General features: G+C 42.8%; 1 protein-coding gene across 14 annotated transcripts in view; it reads right to left on the bottom strand.

Annotated features, from left to right (window-relative positions):
- Nucleotides 1-20,664, bottom strand: part of Ryr3 (ryanodine receptor 3) — a 528,284-nt gene that overhangs the window by 205,753 nt on the left and 301,867 nt on the right. For all 14 annotated transcript variants that reach the window (XR_007590437.1, XR_007590438.1, XR_007590440.1 and 11 more), the window contains exons 20-27: nucleotides 18,914-19,130; nucleotides 13,141-13,245; nucleotides 10,821-10,924; nucleotides 9,601-9,684; nucleotides 7,181-7,340; nucleotides 5,218-5,365; nucleotides 3,565-3,773; nucleotides 2,832-3,006 (exon numbers count right to left, since the gene is read on the bottom strand). Coding sequence is in view for 8 of the 14 variants with exons in the window: in XM_050134439.1 (XP_049990396.1) it covers nucleotides 2,832-3,006; nucleotides 3,565-3,773; nucleotides 5,218-5,365; nucleotides 7,181-7,340; nucleotides 9,601-9,684; nucleotides 10,821-10,924; nucleotides 13,141-13,245; nucleotides 18,914-19,130 (1,202 nt within the window). In the remaining 6 variants the exon portion in view is untranslated. The remainder of the gene's footprint in view (nucleotides 1-2,831; nucleotides 3,007-3,564; nucleotides 3,774-5,217; nucleotides 5,366-7,180; nucleotides 7,341-9,600; nucleotides 9,685-10,820; nucleotides 10,925-13,140; nucleotides 13,246-18,913; nucleotides 19,131-20,664) is intronic.

Below are 20,664 nucleotides of genomic sequence, written 5' to 3'. Positions count from 1 at the left end.
TTAAGGTGATCACAAAGCATTATATGTTTTGTTTCAACAGATGGTTCTCTTGAAAGTCCAGGCAAGATTTGCCGCCTCGTTCCACATTTTGCACTGAACAAGGAGATGAGGTATGATTATCACTGGCCTCTGGCTGCTGCTGCTGTTATTAAAGCATGACACATCAGCTTCCTTTCAACCATCCCTCCACCAACTCCTGCGCTATCGCAGAGCTGAAAGGGCCTTCCAATTATCTTGTCTCTGTATTATTAGAGCAGATACAATACTCCAGTATAATGCACAAACATATTACAGTACAAGCCTATTATCAGACAGCTTGCTAATAATAGAATTTGTTATTCTGAAGGTCAGATCGTGTCCCCGCAGAATAAAGGCATCTATTTCATCACAGCACAGATACTCTTTGAAAGACGAGCTACTCTCAAACAGTTCTCTCTTTCTCAGCACCTCTCTGCTCAAATACTGTAGTGTGCACATTCTACAAGGTGAAGTACAGGGGCAGGTGTTCGGCTCCGATTAGACACGGATTTCTTGCATGAGAAGGCTGAGTCTTGACACATAAAACCGTGATCTACACCTCATTTGCCTTGCCAGCTCTATCATTTACCCATCCCATATATAAAACCTTGCCTTCTTATGGTTCCAGCCCTTCCTGAAGCTCCCTGCTGCTCCAACACTGGCCACCTTGCATCTTGATGGGGTTACATATCTCCTTCGACTTATTTCATCCCGGATTCTTTATTCAGCAATCAATGCAGATGCCACCCGAGTGAGGTTTTTTCACTCTGCATTAGTCACTTGCCGTTTATAACTCATGTTCTGCATTATTAGTCACCTTCCCTATTTCCATCTTACTTAGTCCACAATTAGAAGGGAGCTCCTCTGCACTGCCACCACTGGCCTTTGCGCCTGTGTTAGACTACCGTTTCTCAGAATGTAAGATATATATGTGTATGTACAAACCACCGGAGTCTCTGGGCAGGATGCTGGCTATGAGTCTGCTGTGGGGCTGAGACTCTTGCATTTTTAGCAAGGTGGGATGTACCTTACACATCAAGGCTTTATACTTAATGCAAAGCTATACAAACTTCACACAGCTCTCAACACTGCAGGTCAGACGAGATTCTCATGTTTCTTATACATGAACCCAAGGCAGGTAGATACATAATCCCCTTCTAGGTCACACAGTAGTAAAGCCAGGAAAAAAAGTGATGGTCTACAGACTTTTCCTACTCTTTTTCTTTGGGGAAACACCTGGATCACCTCGTTAGCTTCCTGAACTCAGCGATACAACACGGCACATGGTGGGACCCTGGGATGGACCCCCTACACTGCACTGATGTCATCTGCTGTGTTCCCTCTCATTTGTATCCAAGGCTGCACGGTCGCCATTTATTCTGATGCCAATACCGCATCTTCCCACTTAGCTCTCTAATCAGGACCTTCTTCAAAATGGATTTTAAATCTGTTAAAAGGCATTGAATTATGACCTCCACCTGGATTTAGTGATTTCTTTTTGCTAGGAAAACAGACTCAGCTGCAACCTTTCTGTTTCCCCAAATATTAGGCTCCTGGAAATCTCTTGAGTGGTTCAGTTGGACATACACATGGAAGACAACAGGTGCCTGTAAAAAGTACATCTTCCAGGCCCCAAAGCTACAGAGAAACCCTGTCTCTAAAAAAATCAAAATAAGGTACGTCTTCATAAAGTTAAAACACTCTGTAAGAAACGAACATTTCTATCACATGAACATGGCTTTTTATGTTTTTATTCTCTTGCTCATGCAGTTACATATCCCTAGTGTTTTGGAGACCGACTCTATTTCCATGACCTCTCAGATATTCTGTGCCACAGGGAGTCCTAGTCATTTACGGGGGGAACGAGATGCGAAGGGGCTAAGATGTCACAAGGAGGCAGGTGTGTGATGAGGGCTCTTGTCACCAGCCTCAGAGCAGCAGCCTTCCGATCTGAACTGATGAAGCTGCGTGCAGCACAACACACAGCACAGGGGTGCGCACATCGCGGTGCTATGTCACTGTCAGAATTTCATATCCGGAAGAATAATGGAATTTCTTCCATCTGTCCCCTTACTTTTGGTAGACAAAGAATGGAAAGCCCAGAGCGGTCAAGCAGTCTCCCTAGGAGTTGTACAGTTTAAAAGAAGCAAGTCTGCCAGTTTGTAGTCCAGCGCTCTTTCTTCATATGCCAACAATCTGTGTACATCTTGTTCATGCAGACAGGAAAATAATTAGCTATAACTGCTCCTTTGCGACACGGGAAGCATTGCACTTATTGTCCTCCATCTATGGCCAATCGTAAGCGTGACTCTGCTTTGGTTTCACAGTGTGTTTGAATTTCAAAATAAATTATATTTCATTCAAGGGAACAGCTAAATCTAGCTTTTGTGTTCCAATGGTTCTCATCAAAGCATCAAGTTCAATTACACAAACATGCAGAATGACAATTCAAATCAGAATAAAAGGATAATTCTTTAATCCACTGATTTTTTTTTCTCTCCTGCCAAGGACATTCCACCCTATACAATTAGCATTTCCATTGTACTAAAAGCAAGCTGGGGAATCTTAAAATGTCAAGGCACAGGGCATGGAATTAGCCTGACTACAGAATTTATATTTACCAGCACATGCTGACTATCATCATTATCTGTCTGATTCTTAGGAAATTTCAGCATAAAGGATGGCGGTCTCTCTCAGAATTTTGAATATGCAAAGGATAGTGTACTCTCACTAGAATGCTGGGGAGCTCCAGCAACTTGCCTCGGTTTTCCTTCAACCCCATAGGGTAAGGGAGGGTGGGGTGGTGGATTTACCGTTCTCAATCTCATAGTCAGCGAAGGCAAGTTCAGAGCCTTTGTTGGTGATCAGTAGCTCCCCATTCAGTGTGAAGATCATGGAAGCATCATCCAGGTTAATCATACACCCAACCACATCTCCTGGCTGCCAGGTTCGTCCAAAATACCCGCTACCTTGGTGCCAACGCTGACCCTGCAAAACAAGACCACAGTCTGAGAGAAGAAGAAGAGAAAAGAAGCCCAAGAATCCCAGAATCTGGAGAAATGGCCACGGCAGCAGGATCTCCTAATTTTTAGTGGCAGATGCTGTGTATAAAAAGGTCAGGAGCAGGGGTCTATTTTACAACCGAATGAAAATGAGACATACAGCGTCACGAGACAAGGTGACCTGAGTGTACTGGGTCACAGTCAGCCTTGACATTGAACACATTTCGTTCTAGAACACATGAAAGTATCACAATATATCGGCTTTATAGAGTTAAGTGGGTTACCTCTGGAGCATACCCATCTTGGGGGGAAGGGTAGAAGTGGGAATGATTACTAAAAGGATGCGGGATATCGTCTTCCCCTTTTCCAGAATCAAAAACAAAGAAGCAATCACCATGAAATATTTATTCAATGTCTATTATCCAATGGTGGTAGCTATTCTCTCTGAAGCCTAAGACCCAGACTCCCAGTAATTCCAGCCTCCAAGGAAAACTCTGGAAAAGTAAATTTGTAGTGATGGAGAGTGGTTACTGAGTGGACTCACCCTGCTGCCTTCAAACACAAAGGCTTGGTCATCAGCCCCCAGTTCAATGTCAGGACGACAGCCTGGCCTGGCCCAGCCGACACGCATATCTCCTCCGGTGACCACTTCGAATTCAAAGTACCACTTTCCAGACTTTACTGCATATGACCGCTCTACCCGGAAAAATCGAATCTTGTCTATGCTGACCTTCTCAACAGTGGGGTCAGCTACTGTGAGAAGCAGAAGATAAGGAGGAGGGAAAGAGCGGTCACAGACTTTTAATAATTACGCATTCCTCAAAGAACTTGAAACCATCGACAAAGATGGCCACAGATCTCCCACCGTGCCATAAGGCATTTTGTTTACACCATGACACCCATCATTACCAGCACATTACAACAACAACAACACGACCACCGTTTGCTGAATAATGACCTCACAGTGGTTTCTTCACAATAACCTTATAAGGTCAGGATGGAAAAACCGAGGGTCAGAGAGGTTCAATCCCTTCTTCGGCATCATAGTAAGCAGGATAAAAGCTCTGAATCCAGGACCAATTCCATCTCATGAACCACTGTGGCCTTGGTACTTCCAGAGTAAGCTGGTGATTCTGACAGTAATAGAATTTAACTGGAAACAGTCATTTCATGACCTCTACATCATCTGGCATTCAAGTTTTGGAGGATGAGAGAAAATAGATGTGATTTGGTCTGTAAGCGGGTATCCTGAAAATCTTAGCTACCTTAGAGAAAACGTATTCGCCCCAGGGCTGGGTCACAGAAATGTACATTGTAGAGATATCTGTCATGAGGCGTGCACAGGTTCAATCCAGATGGGGTCCCATCACTAAGAGGGGGAATTGGACAGGAGCTCCCATCCCTAACCAAGAGGCTGCCTCCCATTGGTAATCACTAGCAAAGGAAAACTTAGGTCTTTTCCAATGGAGTCTCACTGGGTATATAAACCACGCTGAAGGGAAGGCTGCATACCCAGCAGTAGGTGGCAGACACAAAACAAACTCAATGGTGTATCCAAGATATTTTTTGCTTCATGTTATTTTGCTTGTGCATTAAAAAAAATCTTACTGGTCTTTTGCTTGTATAATATGGTTTCCAATTTTGTGTTTTATGGATTTTTTTTGTGTGTGTCGCTTGTATTTTTTTTACTGTTTTATTTTTTAATTTTTCTTATTTTTGCCTGTTTTTTTTTCCCTAAAGGGAGAGAGAAAGAAGGTGAAGCTGTTGAGTTGGATGTAAGGAGCTGGGGAGGATCTGGGAGGGGATAAGGGAGGGAAAATCAGGATCAGAATACGTTGTATGCATTTTCGCTTAATAAATCTATCAATGGGATAATGCTTCACAGAAATCAAAATACCACTTCTAAAATAGACCACTAGGCAGCACAAAGTGAACTTAGTGTGCTAGAAAACAGAAAAGGACATAAAGTCGGAAGGAGGGAGGGTGAGAGCTGAAGTAGAGTTAGGAGGAGGAGCATGGTGAAATATAGTGAAAACACATTATGTTCATGTATGAAGTTCTGTGAGAATAAAATACCACATTTTAAGAACTGCACTATTTACAATAGTGAAAATTAGCCCTATCTAAAGATAACATTTCCTTATAAGGGAACTTACTTAGTAAACTACTGCAAGAATGAGTGATTACAGCTCGTTACCTAGTTCTTGGTCTGATGGCTCGATGTTATATCCATAACCAACAAACGTCCGTACAGCTTCCCGCAGGCTGTCCCTATTTGATTTCTTGGTGCGCTCATCCAGTAATACATATGGCACCAGACGGGGATTTCTTTTGTTCTTCAAATCCTATGTGAAGCCAAAGGGAAGGTGCCAAGAAAACATATTTCAGTTTCAGAAGCAGCCCATCCTACTCACATACTCCTGACTTCTCGGCTGGCTCACATTAATCGATTAGATTTCCCCACGTGGCTTGAGATTTAGCAGTGTGCGTAGTTGCCACTTATCTTCAGGATTAAATGAGTGTAAAAGGAGAAATCTTACTAATGCTCAAAGCTAGCATTAAAAACAACACTTTAATAATGCCAGCCGGCAAATAAAATGAAGTGTCATGAAGCTGGTTAGCACCCTCCGTTCCCAAGGTAAGACAGATGGGAAAGGTGTAGCTATTCCCTTACGGAAACTCATGCCCCATTTAACTGTCAACCCCTGCCCCCCAACACATCAGCATCTTAAGTCATCAGACAGACACTGGAAGAGAGGCAGAGGCAAAGTGGATCCATCCTATCACAAAAGGTCCATCATGCAGTGGAGTGGTCCCCAGTTCCTTAGGCGAGACTATGAGAGTAAAGAAATGACAATTGCAGGAAAAGCTGATCAAACTAAGTTGCATGGTGCCCTGTCCAAACCTCCTCATCCCCAGGCCTCCATGTTTTAATAGCTGAATTCCTCTTGCCTTCCAGATTTCCCGGAAGTAAGTTTGGGAGATTTCCTAGTTTGAAACTAAAACTTAAATATCCCCCACAGCCTCGTGCATTTGAACATCTGGTCTCCAGCTTGTGGTGTTGTTTTGGGAGCCTTGTGAAGAGATGAGGCTGGGATGGTCCAAGAGAGACACTGGTAGGCAAGTGTTTAAAGGTTATGGCCCCATCTTCTTTTGATCCAGGAGATACTAAACAACACGTGCTATAAGATCCTGCTGCCCCAACCAAGCTACTGTGGCCATGTACTTCGACCATGATAGACTGTAAACTGAGGCCATGAGCCAACTCCTTTACCCCTCTTTCTCTCTAAGTTGCTTCTGTTGGGTATTTTGTCTTAGTGATAAAAAATCAACATAGAGGCCGAGGTATGAGCTAACTCATGTGAACTTTCTGAATAATAACCCTTAGTGATTAGTAAGATGGGGGAAATAGTTTAGGGAAAGGGCTGGGTCAAGTGGCTTGCAATGAATCCTGATGCTAACTCTGCTGGATTCCTCATTACGAAGTCACACACACCTAACTTTGCAGTTAGGTTGCTTCAAAATCAAGCCAGGAGTTCCAGTTTTGCCCAAGGATCCTTAGCTCAATGGCCCAAAGTGTGTGTGTGTGTGTGTGTGTGTGTGTGTGTGTGTGTGTGTGTGTATGTGTGTATGGGGGCTTTTGGGCAAATTGGTTCACTCCTTTTCTGGTCTATTTCCCCCTTGAATTGATCTCAGTGGTAGCTATTTTGGGGGCCATCTCAGAACTACTGCTGACCCATGATGTTGATTCGTTCTCATATCTTATCCCAGAAACACTACTGGCCCACGGTATTGATTTGTTCCAAACCCTGGCCTTGGAGGGTATCAGGAAATCTTGACTCTATGGTAAAAACAGTAAGACAGAGGGTGGGATAAAATACATCGCCCTGTGTGTGCACTTTATCGGTGAATCTCTAACTACAGGAAAGATAAACTTTATCCACTTCTGCAACATTGAAATGATGCCTGTAGTCAATGTCAATGTGACAGTTACAAATTTCGCTGGTCCACGGTTCCATAAATAAGAAACAAAGCACAGTGTGAGGGATAGAGGGCAAGAGCAGTGCCCATATTCCAATCTCACATGCTTCACGGCAGAATGACATTTTGATAGATGACCACATCTACTTCTCTAGCATGCTTGACCCAGCACTCCTCACCTGTTGAATGCCATAGGTCCATCCTTGTTTTATTCTGTCCTTTGCCCAAACATTGTGTGCATTCTCTGCAAGCTTATCCACTAAAATTTCTTGAGGTGGTAACAGCTTAACATCAGATAAATCCAAAGGAGCTGGCTTGTACCCATTGGACATCATATAGCTACAAGTGAATGCAAAAGTATAAACATTTTGAATGACTACACACGATTCTCTTTTTCTAGCTTTTTACAAATTTATCCTCTGAAGATTACATATATGTATAACATATCTCTATCAATACCCTATTACCTCTTCCAATTGCCCCCATGCTTCCTCTAATATAACTCACTTCAAGTTTAATGCCTTTAAAAAGAGAATGCATTGAGTCCAGTTAGAAATTCCCATATCTGCAAAGGTGTGGGCTTATTCAGTGAAGCATGGGTAACCTGCCAGTAGCCCCCACTGAAAGAAAATTGACTCTCCACCCCTAGCAGGCATCCATCAGCTGCCAATGGTTCCTGGGTGGGAGTTAGTGTCTCTGGAACTCCTCCCACCTCTTGTTGACATTCTTTTTACTGTTGATCTTGTGAAGTTCTGTTGATAGATCACCATAGCTGTCTTCTGCAGATAACCACAGCTGCTCTGAGTTCATGTGTGCAACAACCAGGTAATGTCCACAGAACAGAATTTCACAGCATGTCTTCCCACCCTCTAGCTCTTCCTGTACCCTTTTCTGGGATGTTCCCCAAACCTTTGGTATGGGGTTGATACAGCCAGCCCATCGATGACTGAACACTCATAGTTCTTACTCTCAGTACTGTAAACAGCAATGAAGCTCTGAATTAACCAGTTTTATTTTATTTTATTAAGATCAAATGTACATACAATACACACACATACTCAGTGAGCAAATGAGGGCACAGATAAAATCTCCCCTCTTTGGTTGGTAGATAAAGCAAACTCTATTTGCTATTGTACCGCCTTATAACTAATATATTCTCATAGACTTCAAAGTATAACACAAGAAAACAGAGTCAATACAAATTCATTTTTATATCTAAGAAAACTATTTATGGGTCCTGCAAATGATAGATGCATTCAGCCTGTTGCAACATTATCAGAAACCCTTCCACTCTACTTCAGAAGACAAAATGTTAAAACCAGATTGGCAAGGATAAAAGCTGAGCTAAAGGCTTTCTTATAAAACAGCACAGAATGGCTACTCATTCTTACAAAGCTCAACTTTTGTTCTTGAAGTTAAGATAAAAAGCCAAGACAGCTGAAAATTTGTGAGCTTGAAGTGACTTTTGCAGTTGGCTCTCCAGTTCAGGAGTCACGGCCTCAAGTGCCTATAATTTGAGACATAGCAAGCAAATGTGAAAGATCTTACTACAACTCGGGTAGGTGTATCATGTAAGGGGGAGGTTGGGTATACTACGAATAGGGTAACTATCCCCAGAGCAGCTAATTACATCCATGTGGGAATATCAGTCCATAGATGCTGAAGGGCTTTAGGACTATGGACTGCCCAGGCTAGAGCAAGAACTGGAACATGATAGTCTGAATGAAGCCCATTCTGTATAGAACACGCTGGATAGTACAAGATACAGAATCTGTTATAGTCATAGGAAATGGCCCTGTCTCGACCATCTCAGGAACAACTCCTTCTGGCAGACTCAACACACATCACTATATCCCGGTTCTAGCACCCTCAGCTAGGAATGTGCCTCTCCATCTCTTAGATGTGATTTCCTTGACACCAGGTGCTATGTGGAAGAGTGACTCATCAGTGTGGGAGTTGAAGAAGGATGGGGATGGCGAGCATTTGATTAAGACTGGCACCGTTTTGGGTTCTATCACGACACTTGTGTTTTACTGTGTGTGTACCCAGGGCTGGCACTGAGAAGCAAGAGAATGAAACAGTGAATGAGCCAGCAGATGTACCAATGAGCAGGTACCTGAATGTGTGACTTCATCTGAGTGTAGACGTGGGGGAGATAGTAGGACACGTGGATACAGAGAGGCGAATGGAATCTTGGTACAGATTCCCACTTCCATGAAGGACTTAGATGTTTGCCCAGTACCAGAGGTATGGAGTGAATATCTGCATTGACTAGGAACCATTTCCAAGCTCTTGCCAACTGCCCTTCCTATTGACTAAAGAGAGTGCAATTTGAGGTCGGTAGACCTCCTAGCTCAAAATTAAGCATAGTATTATTAGGTATGGGCAGAAGGAACAAGGAGAGAGGGGATCTTGAAATGTTTCCTTACAGTAGGCTTCTCCTGAGGGTCTCAGTGCCGTCTAAGTAACTGGGGGAATATTCTTAGATGCTAATATTCTAAGATGCTACCAGGTATATGATCTGCCCCCTGCCTTTGTACACAGGTCTCCACCCTCTCATCTTTTACACTCAGCTTGAATCATTAGAAAATTTACCTACTTTTTGGGCAGTTTGACTCTCTTGAGATCCTCTTCAGCAGACGGGTTAACGTGAGCAATGTGGCACCCCAGGGCCAGCAGGGTTCTGTAATGTAACACAAGGAGGAGATTGGCGTTAACTGCAGGAGCTCTAACCCATGTCTGAGCTGGTTAAGTGGACAGAAGAAATTCATTTAGACCAGAAGTTGGCCAACATTTTCTGCAAAGGGACAGACAGCAAGGTTTTGTGTATATACAACTACCCAACTCTGCCAATACGGAATAAAAGTAGCCACCGATAAAATGCAAAAAAACGAGCCCAGCTTTATTGCCATGAAAATATATTTACAGAAACAGGTGGCTGGTTTGTTTACCCCACAGGCCATAATGTGCCAACTTCTGATTTAGATGAGAGCAGGCATAAGAACATGAAAGAGAAGCTTGTTAATTGCCCCACATGGAGACATTTTCTAGTTTATAAATTCACTTTGAATTATATCAAGCACTCGATGTCATGGAATAGACAGGATTCTAACATCAACTCTTCAGGCCAGTAAATATTTGCTAAGCGAGGTCAGTATAGCACCTTGAGCTATACTTGATGTACCAAGATGCTTAAAACTCTTTGGAATTAAAGACGCTGGATGAATGAGCCTGTGAGACAAAGCAGTTCACATCTCTGTTATGTCAACAAGCCAACGTTAGACTGTCCTGCCCTGACAGAGAGCAGGGAAATACAAAGAAACAACAGATAACAAACACAAAGTGGATTAAAAATTGGAGGTACCAATGTGGATTAGGATATCTAGGGTTTTTTTTTTTTTTTTTTTTTTTTTGGACTGTGAATGGGATTCATGGCACAATTAAAAAATCAATAAGAATTTGGGATTTTAGTAATCAAACCATAATTTTCTTTCATTTTTAAAATACCTTTAAAAATTGATTTAATATCAATGACAAATGACATTTGGTCCTTTGATTGTATTTCTCTCCTTCCTCCTGCCTCTCCTGCTTTCTAGAAAACAGCAAATGGCAAAATCGTCTCTGGAGCAATACATATACTAAATAGTACTGTGGGTCAGCTCCTCACCATGCTAGGCTCTGTGACATGAAGAATCACCACTGCCTGGGATTTATCAGGGTGCCATGTTTGCTGACAAGGGGGACACACCTTTGCAGTTTAGCGACAATGCATCAGATCGCCCCCCTCACAGTCTAGACCATATTCAATTAAACACTCACTTCAAGGTTTCCGTTGACATTTGCAGGTTGTAGTTCTTCTCAGTTTCAGGGAGCTTTGAAAACTCTACAAGGCAGGGGTGTTGTCTTTTGTTGTCATCTCGTATCTAGGTGACAACATGAGAAGGAAGAGAATTTAAGTTTTGACAGCTGGCTCTGCTCTGAAGAAAGAAATGAACATCGTTCGAGGGCCCAAGGCCACGCATACCAGTCAGACAAAGACAGCGACTTGCTGATAAGTGAACACGTGTGCCTCTCTCAGGAATGGCTGTACACGGTTCTCAAGCTGTCAATGGCTTGAACTCTGTGGATTTATTTCTACACAGGTGTCTCAGTTTAGAACATGCTTGTAAGTTGTAGCCATGATTTTGTTAAAATTTATGTCAACATAATTTTACTGGAGGACAGCATGCTTCTGAACATGGCTATAGATATGGACCACACACATAATCACAAAAGGACTATGGGTATGGACCACATGTGTAATCTCAAAAATTTTAATAGCCATATTAGAAAAACAAAATAACTAGATCAAATTAACTTTAACAATGTATTTTATTTAGCTCTATACATGGAATATATTTCTTATAAGAATAAGAATAAAATAGTGTAAAACTAGTCTTAAAAATCCAGTGTGAAGCCGGGCACAGTGGCACATGCCTTTAATCTCAGTTCTCAGTAGGTAGAGGCAGGTGGATCTCAGAGTACAAGACCAGCCAGGTCTATAGAAGTCTCAGGGCAGCTAGAGCTGCTATCTCAAACAAACGAAAATCCCGTGTGAGATTTATTTATCTATCTATCTATCTATCTATCTATCTATCTATCTATCTATCTATTAAAGATTTCTGTCTCTTCCCCACCGCCACCTCCCCTTTCCCTCCCCCTCCCCCAATTAAGTCCCCCTCCCTCGTCAGCCCAAAGAGCAATCAGGGTTCCCTGTCCTGTGGGAAGTCCAAGGACCACCCACCTCCATCCAGGTCTAGTGAGGTGAGCATCCAAACTGCCTAGGCTCCCAGAATGGCTAAAATCAAAAACACCAATGATAGCCTTTGCTGGAGAGGTTGTGGAGAAAGGGGTACACTCATCCATTGCTGGTGGGAATGCAAACTTGTGCAACCACTCTGGAAAGCAGTGTGGAGGTTTCTCAGGAAATTCGGGATCAACCTACCCATGGACCCAGCAATACCACTCTTGGGAATATACCCAAGAGAGGCCTTATCATACAACAAAAGCATATGCTCTACTATGTTCATAGCAGCATTGTTTGTAATAGCCAGAACCTGGAAACAACCTAGATGCCCTTCAATTGAAGAATGGATGAAGAAAGTATGGAATATATACATATTAGAGTACTACTCAGCCGTGTGAGTTTTAGATCCACCACACAGCACATCACAATGCTGACTAGAGACCTTTCAACTGTTCGGCAGCCATATGTGACTGCTGCACTGAACAGCACGGACCCAAGCATCCACTCGCTCCTTCATTAATTGTCGTTTCATAAATGCTTGAACGTACTAATCGAGATTTTATGAGCTTACTAATGAGGTCAGATAGCTCCATCCCAGGAAATCAACAGTCTAATGAAGTAGGAAAGGGTGATAAAATATTTGCAAGAATGAATGCAGTTGAAAAGTCCAATTGTGTTGCGTTCTCTGAAGGAGAGACTCCAAAAGCATACTGCGTAGAGGAGATCACTCATGAGGATACTTTTGCAGCAGCTATGGACACACACACGGTTAGAGTGCAGGGACCTTTTCGGTAACTAACAGGAGTATGTATGACTAGAAAATGTCCGGGTCACAGGAAGCTGTAAAACTCACCTATCCTCCTGCTTCCAGAAGTGACCTCAGACAAATCACAGAGCAAAGTCAATTTACATTCTCCCTGAAAAATGCCTTCTAGTGCAAGAGACACCCTAACCCCCTCTGGTCCCCATTAATCTTAGCCACCCGTCTGAAAGCCATGTTAAACAACTTCAGATTCAAAATGATGAATCAGCCCGCTCCCGCCACCCACACAGAGCAGACCGCTTTTTCTGAAGGGAAGAGGGAGAATTGTGAGGTGTGTGTGTGTGTGTGTGTGTGTGTGTGTGTGTGTGTGTGAAACCAGAGTTAGGAGGTGAGCTGGGAGGTGTGTGAAGCTAGTCTCTTCAGTGCTGACTGACTGGAGAACAGGCTGCTACTAATTGCAAAGGTTAGGCCGGAAGGTTGTAGGAAGAGGAGCTTTTTGCTTCACCGATTCCCATCCTCAGTGACCTGTTCAAGGAACCCTTCCTCCGAGTACCACACACTCCACTGGGTCTGGCCACGGAAACACATACTTTGCCAAAAGTCCAGCCAAGTTCGATTTTATTCATTCCCCAAAGCTCGTGGATATTTTCAGCCAGCCTGTCTCGGATCTTCTCTAGGTGAAGTGGCAAAACAACCTGCAGAGAAAGGAGCAAGAGAAAAACCGGGACTACAGGCATGAACTGGATTAAAGTCTCAGGTGCCCCCGGGCTGAATTCATTGCAAACGAGGCAGAGGGGCTGCTCTGCTCTTGGCCTGAGCTCCAAACTTCTTAAACTTTGGAGAAGTTCCTCCAAACTTCTCAAATTATTCCACTGCTTTAGTTCTATGCCTCCACATGTCCAACCTGAACGCTATCAGAACTCTCCAATACCCAAACCTGAATTTGATCTCATCCCCATCCCAGAGTGGAAGGAGAGAATCAACTCAAGAAAGCTGTTCTCTGATCTCTATGTGTGCCCTGTAGCCCAGGAGCGCGCGTGCACGCGCACACACACACACACATACACATATACACACACACACATACACACACACACACATACACACACATACACACACATACACATACAACACACATACACATACACACACATACACACATACACACACACACACACATACACACACACACGCCATTCAAGCACTTATCATTTAATACCCTCGCTCCCTTTCTTGGTAAGCTGGTCACATCTAGGGAGTGTCTCTGTGCTTTCCTGGATTTTGTTCCCATTTCCCCACAGAGACCACAAACAGGGCCCACTTTCTATTTCATTTCCTTTAAATTGTTGTCATTATCATTTCCACGTCTGTAGCTTGACAGTGCCTAAGGAATGAGGGACCCAAATTAAAAGCAGACTCTCACTACTTTGGTTCCTGGAAGATGCTTGCCCTGGACCTACACTTGCTTGGCAGAGGTTAGCAGGCACTAGGACCCAGCTGCCCAGCTCAGGACAGCCCGTGTGCTTAGCTCTCTAACCCCAGCTCTGGTATAATAACTAGGGTTTCTATTACTAAATATCCACCATCAGAAAGAATTTCAGTTGTTGAGGTGGGTAGGTGGAGCTCACAGAGAAAATGTTATAGAAAAATATATAAACTCAATACAATTCCCAAGGATTAACAGAAGTTTAAAAACATTTCAAAAACCATCGTAATGAAATTATGAAAAGGTCATTTAGGGAAGTGGCACGGTGTTTTTGATGAAGAACACAATAGGAGAGGTTACCAGCAGACAAGTCCTAACTGCACATGGCTTTCATTGGCTAACTAAATGCCGTCTGAATGTCCAACTGAATGTCCGATCATTGATCAAAGCCCTAAGATGGATTTTCAGGCTTCAGGAACTAAAATGCTTCAGAGAAAGGGAGCGATACACTTGCTGGAGAAAATAACCTCCACAAATAAGTGCGCATCATAATCTTATTGGTTTCAACTGGTAACTTGGGGCAAAGCAGCACGGGCTTGACAATTGCTGCGTGGGAGTGTCAGGTTGGCTCTAGGGCAATGCGTCCTATCTCCTAGCACTCAGTGAGGGGCTGGGGATGTAAGCAGGAAAGAATCTGGTTGGGATAAGCATTAAATGATGGAGTCGATAATTCTTAACCTACAAAGTATTTCTTAATGTGCCCTAGGGAGGACTTTTGATATCTTATATTTAAGTTCTCTTTTGACAATAATTTCACAGACTGATAGATTCTAAAAAATTACAAGGTATTCATGGTAATGAACCACATCTCTTCAAAGAATTCACAGTAATAAAATACATCTCTTTAAAGAGAATTTTCTTATTGGCTAGAAGCATTGCCTTTTTTACAGAGTCCTGAAAAATTCAGTTTTGGGTCTAGACATCAAAGCTTCAGGACTTGCATATACACCTCTTTCATTTCCAAATCTTTAATTCTGCATTATCTATTTTTCTGGGTGCTGTGATTAAAAACACTGACAAAAAGCAACTTAAGGGGAGAGTGAGTTCATTTTGGTTTTCAGTTATAGAACATCATGGTGGGCAAGGGTGTAATCCATCACTGCAGGAAAGAAAGAGCTGGAGGGGGTGCCTGGCCATGTGGCAGCCACAGTCAGGAAGGAGAGAGAGAGACAGACAGACAGAGACAGAGAGAAACAGAGAGAGAGAGGGGGGGGGAATACTTATGCTCAGTTGGCTTACCCCTTTATGCAGCCCAGGGAATGGTACTACCCTCTTTAGAATGGTTTTTCCCACCTCAACCTATTCAAGATAATCCACCATGGCTAACAGACAATATTCCTCGTCAGAGTGCCTGGAAGCGTGTCTTCTGGCTGGATGCTGGTACTGCCAAGACAATAATCAATGCTCATCATTGAACCCATGTTTAGAGAACTCTTCTTATTGTTGGATTTGCCTCTCATTTGTTTGAACTCTGTTTTACCCAGCCTCTTCCAGCAAGTCTGGTCTTATTAATTTTGTGTCCCTGACAGGTTAGCAGGGGCAGCCAGCCCAGAGGGTTGCTGGCCTCTGTCACCTGCACTGGCACAAACAACTCAGTGTTCAGAAAAGGCATTTCTCTTTCTGTCCCTTCAGCTTCCTATCTGTGAAGGAGTACAGAATATCAGAATATGTTACTGTGGAATAAATGTAATTTTAAAGATGAAGATATCTGGGAAACAGCTGCTGCTGAACAAAATGTATTCTGTTCCCATATTCTTCTAAACAAAAAACTCTCCTTAAGAATTCAACCATTTCTTCCTAGGGAAGACTGACCATTGGCACCAGAGACATGTCAGCACCATATCCAGATAGATACTGTCAAAAAATACAACAACCATGTCTCCCATCTTCTAAGGACCTGTTTATTGTTTCCTCTCTGAGCTGATCTTCTTTCTCAATGCTTCACTAATTAAAATATACTTTTTTCTCTTGCTAAGCTATTAGTCAAAGTTTAATTTGTACATCCCTAGTTAGAGAACTCAGGAGGGTAAAGGGCAAGTTCTTCCTCTCCTCTCCTCTCCTCTCCTCTCCTCTCCTCTCCTCTCCTCTCCTCTCTCCCTCCCTCCCTCCCTCCCTCCCTCCCTCCCTCCCTCCTTTCCTTTCTTTTCTTTTTTTAGTTGTTTGCATAGTGGTTTTCTTTTTTTTTCAAAAGAAGAAAACAAACTATCTTTTTTTCATTTTACATACCAATCTTAGTTCCCACTTTCTCCCCTTCTCCTATTCTCTCCACCTACCCCCCCCATTCCCATCCACTCCTCAGAGATGGTAAGGCACACTGCTTTGGGGGGAAGGTCCAAGGCCCTCCTTATTATATCTAGGCTGAGCAAGGTATCCATCCAAAGAGAATAGGTCCCCAAAAATCCAGTACAAGAAGTAAGGATAAATTCTGGTGCCACTGCCAGTGGCTCTGCAGTCTGCCCCATCCATGTAATTGTCACCCACATTCAGAGGGACTAGTTTAGTCCTATGCTTGTTCCTTCCCAGTCCAGCTGGAGTTGGTGAGCTCCCATTAGCTCAGGTAAACTGTTTCAATGGGTGAACCCATCATGGTCTTGACCTCTTTGCCCATATTCTCACTCCTCCCACCTTCAACTGGACTTTGAGAGCTCAGTCCAGTGCTCTGATGCAGGTCTCTGCCTCTGTTTCTATCAGTTGCTAGATGAAGCTTCTATGGTGATATGTAAGATATTTACCAGTCTGACTACAGAACAAGGCCAGTTTGGGCAGCCTCTCCTCTATTGATTAGGATCTTAACTGGGGTCATACTTATAAATTCCTAGGAATTTCGTTAGTGTCAGGTTTCTTGCTAGTCCCATAATGGCTCCCTCAAACAAAATTATCTTTCTTTGCTCTCATCTCTGTCCTTCCTCCATCTTGACTATCCCATTCCCTCATGTCTCTTCCCCCTCCCCTTCTCCACTAGTCTTTCCCTTCCACCCTCCCTAATCCCCCTACCCCCATGCTCCCAATTTTGTCAGGCAATCTTGTCTATTTCCCCTTTCCAGGTGGACTTATGTATGTTTTTCTTCGAGTTCACCTTGTTACTTAGCTTCTCTAGAATCATGAACCATAGGCTCAATATCTTTTGCTTTATAGCTAGCATCCACTTATGAATGAATGTATACATACATACCACGTTCATCTTTCTGAGTCTGGGTTACCTCACTCAGGATTTTTTTTCTAGTCCTATTCATTTGCATGCAAATTTCAAGATGTCATTGCTTTCTGTTACACCCAGAACACACACTAACCAGACTCTCTGGTTTCTGGGATGTTCTGAAACTCACAAGCTCCTCAGATTCCTAGCAAAGCCCTTCTCTGCACCTCAGAGGTTGAGTTATGCTTTGGAAGGAGCAGAGAAATGCAGTTTTCCATTTTATAGGGAATTAAAATGACTGACTACAGGAGGAAAAATACAGATTCATCATTCATGTATGAATAAGTTGGGTATGACGACGTATGGCTGCAATTCCAGAACATGGGAAGCTGGGGCTGGAGACTGCTAAGTGTTAAGCCAGCCTTGGATGCATAGAGAGTATAAGATCAATCAAAGTACCTGAAAGCTAAACGTAATAGGGTCATATGACTGTTATGGAAATGCGCACTAGAAACATACGTGAAAGGACCAATTATTCATATATACTGGTAGCTCTAAGTACTTTATAAGTAAGGTCTTTTTTCATTAACTTTTATAGTAGTTGTTCTCAAACTATGTGAATAACCCTTTCACAGGTGTTGCATATCATATATCCTTCCTATCAAATATTTACATTACAATTCATAACAGTAGCAAATTACAGTTATAAAGCAGCAATGAAGATAATTTTATGGTGGTTGGGGATCACCATACATGAGAAACTGTATGAAAGGGTCACAGCATTAGGAAGGTTGAGAACCACTGCTCTACAGCATCTAGAATAGTGATTTATAAAACTTTCGTGGAGTTGGGGAGATGGATCTGTTGGTAAAGCCAAAAACAAGGGCTGGAAATCGATCCCCAAATCTATTAAAAATGCCAGGGTTCCATATTCATTTAATCCCAGCACCGATAGGGATCCACGGGTTCCTTGGTCAGCAAATCTAGCCTAATGGATGAGCTTCAGGTCAATGAAAGATTCTGACTCAAAGAAGGAGGATGACTTTTCTAAGTATGATGTTCTTCTGGCCTCCATGCGTGCGTACGTACACACAGACACACATACACGCACACATGTGCACACACACACGCACACGTCTTTCACACCAAAGTACTCCTGCACATTCAAAAACATGCACACATTAACAGAGATGGCTCTGGTGGATGAAGTCTCTGAAAGCTTCTGCAAGCTCTATCCTACCACAGGAATGTGGAAAGTACCCATTCTCCAACCACTCCTGTAGGGTCATTTCCTCTCTATTTCCAACTTGCTATATCCATGTTCTTCTCACAACTGTCCATCCGTGTGAGACCTGACATTGGTACCTGTCCCGACTCTATGTTTCTACTCCAAGCCCTTATTCATCCCATTGCTGTTATGTCACCTCCTCCGATGCTGTTATATCCCACTGCCCAGTGCCCCTTTCCGCTTGAGCTTTGTAAAGGTCCAGATGGAATCCCATCCGTTCTCACAGACTCTTATAAACATCCCACCCTAAAGGACATGTACACGGTTCCTTCTGCATTTATTACATTTGACCTTTAAAAAAATAACTTATTTGTTTCTTATATATTCAACTTGGATATGAATTTTCCAAGAATATTGGCTATTTATCTGCACTCTTCAGTACAGTGCCTTAGGTGGGGGGCACACCCTCAGTATGTTCACTGAGATTGCCTGTCATTTGTAATTTGGACTTACCTGACTGGTGTCTATGGGACAAGGGATGAAAGAGGCTTGGGAGAGGAACTGAGTGGTACCCAACAGATCCCTGACACCATCTGCATCACGTTTATATTCTTTGACAGGCTCCAATCTCATTTTCTCCTTTGGCAGTAGGGCTTCATAGCAAGGGGCATAGCCAGAGGGAGGCAGAAACTTAAATTCTCCATGCCGACCACCCATCAGGAAGCGTACTCTGTCATTTCAAGACAGCAGAAAAGAGAGGTCAAAAGCCATCCTATTTCACATAACTGTATCTTAAAGGTTGTATCCACATTCAAAGCCATACTGTTTGGAACTCATTGAATTTGGATCCAGCATAGCATATATCCTCATGTATGTAGACAATGACAGAGAGAACTGAGTGCTCAGGCACCTTTCTAAAGGTGAACTTCAGTGACATGCTCTTAAAAGGTTTATTATTCATAAGTCACTTGGTGCTTATTCTTACTGCAGTAGGTAATTACAGTAGACGTTACTTCAATATTGAGAAGATAGCAAGATTCTTCTCTATAAATATCATATTGAAACTTCACCATGGAAACGGGTATCTTTACTTGAAGTCAATTACTCATATGCTAGTTAACGAACATAAAATTATATCGATAAGATAGTAAATGCTGAATGTTCAAGCGAAATATGCAACAGTAGAGTTTTCAAGACAGCAGAGGCTGCAGTTCCCAGAGTCATATGAGGACAATTGTAGGTGGTAGCTGCAGGAGGGTAAAGGGACAAGCAGTTGTTACCTGGAATGTCAATGCCTTCGTAAGGGGCACCATCTCTCTATGGGCATTCAGACTTGATGCCATGGTCCACTCAATTTCTAAAGCACAACCTTGATCCACACACTTCAACCCCCCCCCCCCCACGATCTAACAGAAATTCCTGACATTACAATTCTAAATCCAAATTGGGCCTCTAGCTGCTGGTACCACCTTGGTCCAACCCATTCTCATTCCCCAAAGAAGGAGAAAGAACTCTTTGGGGCTCACAGTAATGGTAGACAGACAGTAGTTACCAACACACAAAAAGCATCTCAATAGTTTTTATCAAGCATTCTGGATGAATTCCAGTTTCATGTAGAAACCGAATTACATGTAAAAGTTGGGTTACGGTAAGTGCCAAAGTTTTCTGCAATGAAGAAAAGGTAAATACCGTTAGGCAGTGACACTTCACATTATCCTAGCCCAGTAGGAAATGTAGCTTTCACAAATCAACTTCAATTACATGAAATAAAAGAAATAGGCACAGTTTCTAACTAAAGCATGGTAAGATATATAGTTCTTGGAGCCTCAATGCTAATCTCACCCAGGAAAAATCAGTATAAACTCAGTGTTGGCATTCGATACTCACTACTTCCCTCTTTGCAAATAAGACCAATGGCTGAGCACCTGGGAGCACCAAATCTCTTGCCAACCCTAAGATGGCTCCCTTAATTAACATGTGTGCTTCCCTGCTCCCCTATCCAACCTTCCTTTATCCCAAACATCCCGTTTCCCAAGTTCCCCCCAACCTCCCCTTCTCACATTTCTCTCCCCATCTCCCCTTACCTCCCTCCCCCCCTCCCCCAAGATCCCATTTTTTGCCCGGCAATCTTGTCTACTTCCCATAATCAGGAGGATAGCTATATGTTTTTCTTTGGGATCACCTTCTTATTTAGCTTCTTTAGGAGATCAAATTATAGACTCACTGACCTTTATTTATCTCTAGAAACCAATTATGAGTGAGTA

Source organism: Alexandromys fortis, unplaced genomic scaffold, assembly GCF_014885135.2.
Source record: "Alexandromys fortis isolate MF-2015 unplaced genomic scaffold, M_Fortis_MF-2015_v1.1 scaffold_6, whole genome shotgun sequence".
In the NCBI taxonomy this organism is placed as follows: Eukaryota; Metazoa; Chordata; class Mammalia; order Rodentia; family Cricetidae; genus Alexandromys; species Alexandromys fortis.
The sequence above is the reverse complement of the archived record's forward strand: the minus strand, read 5'-3'. Positions and strand labels throughout refer to the sequence as shown.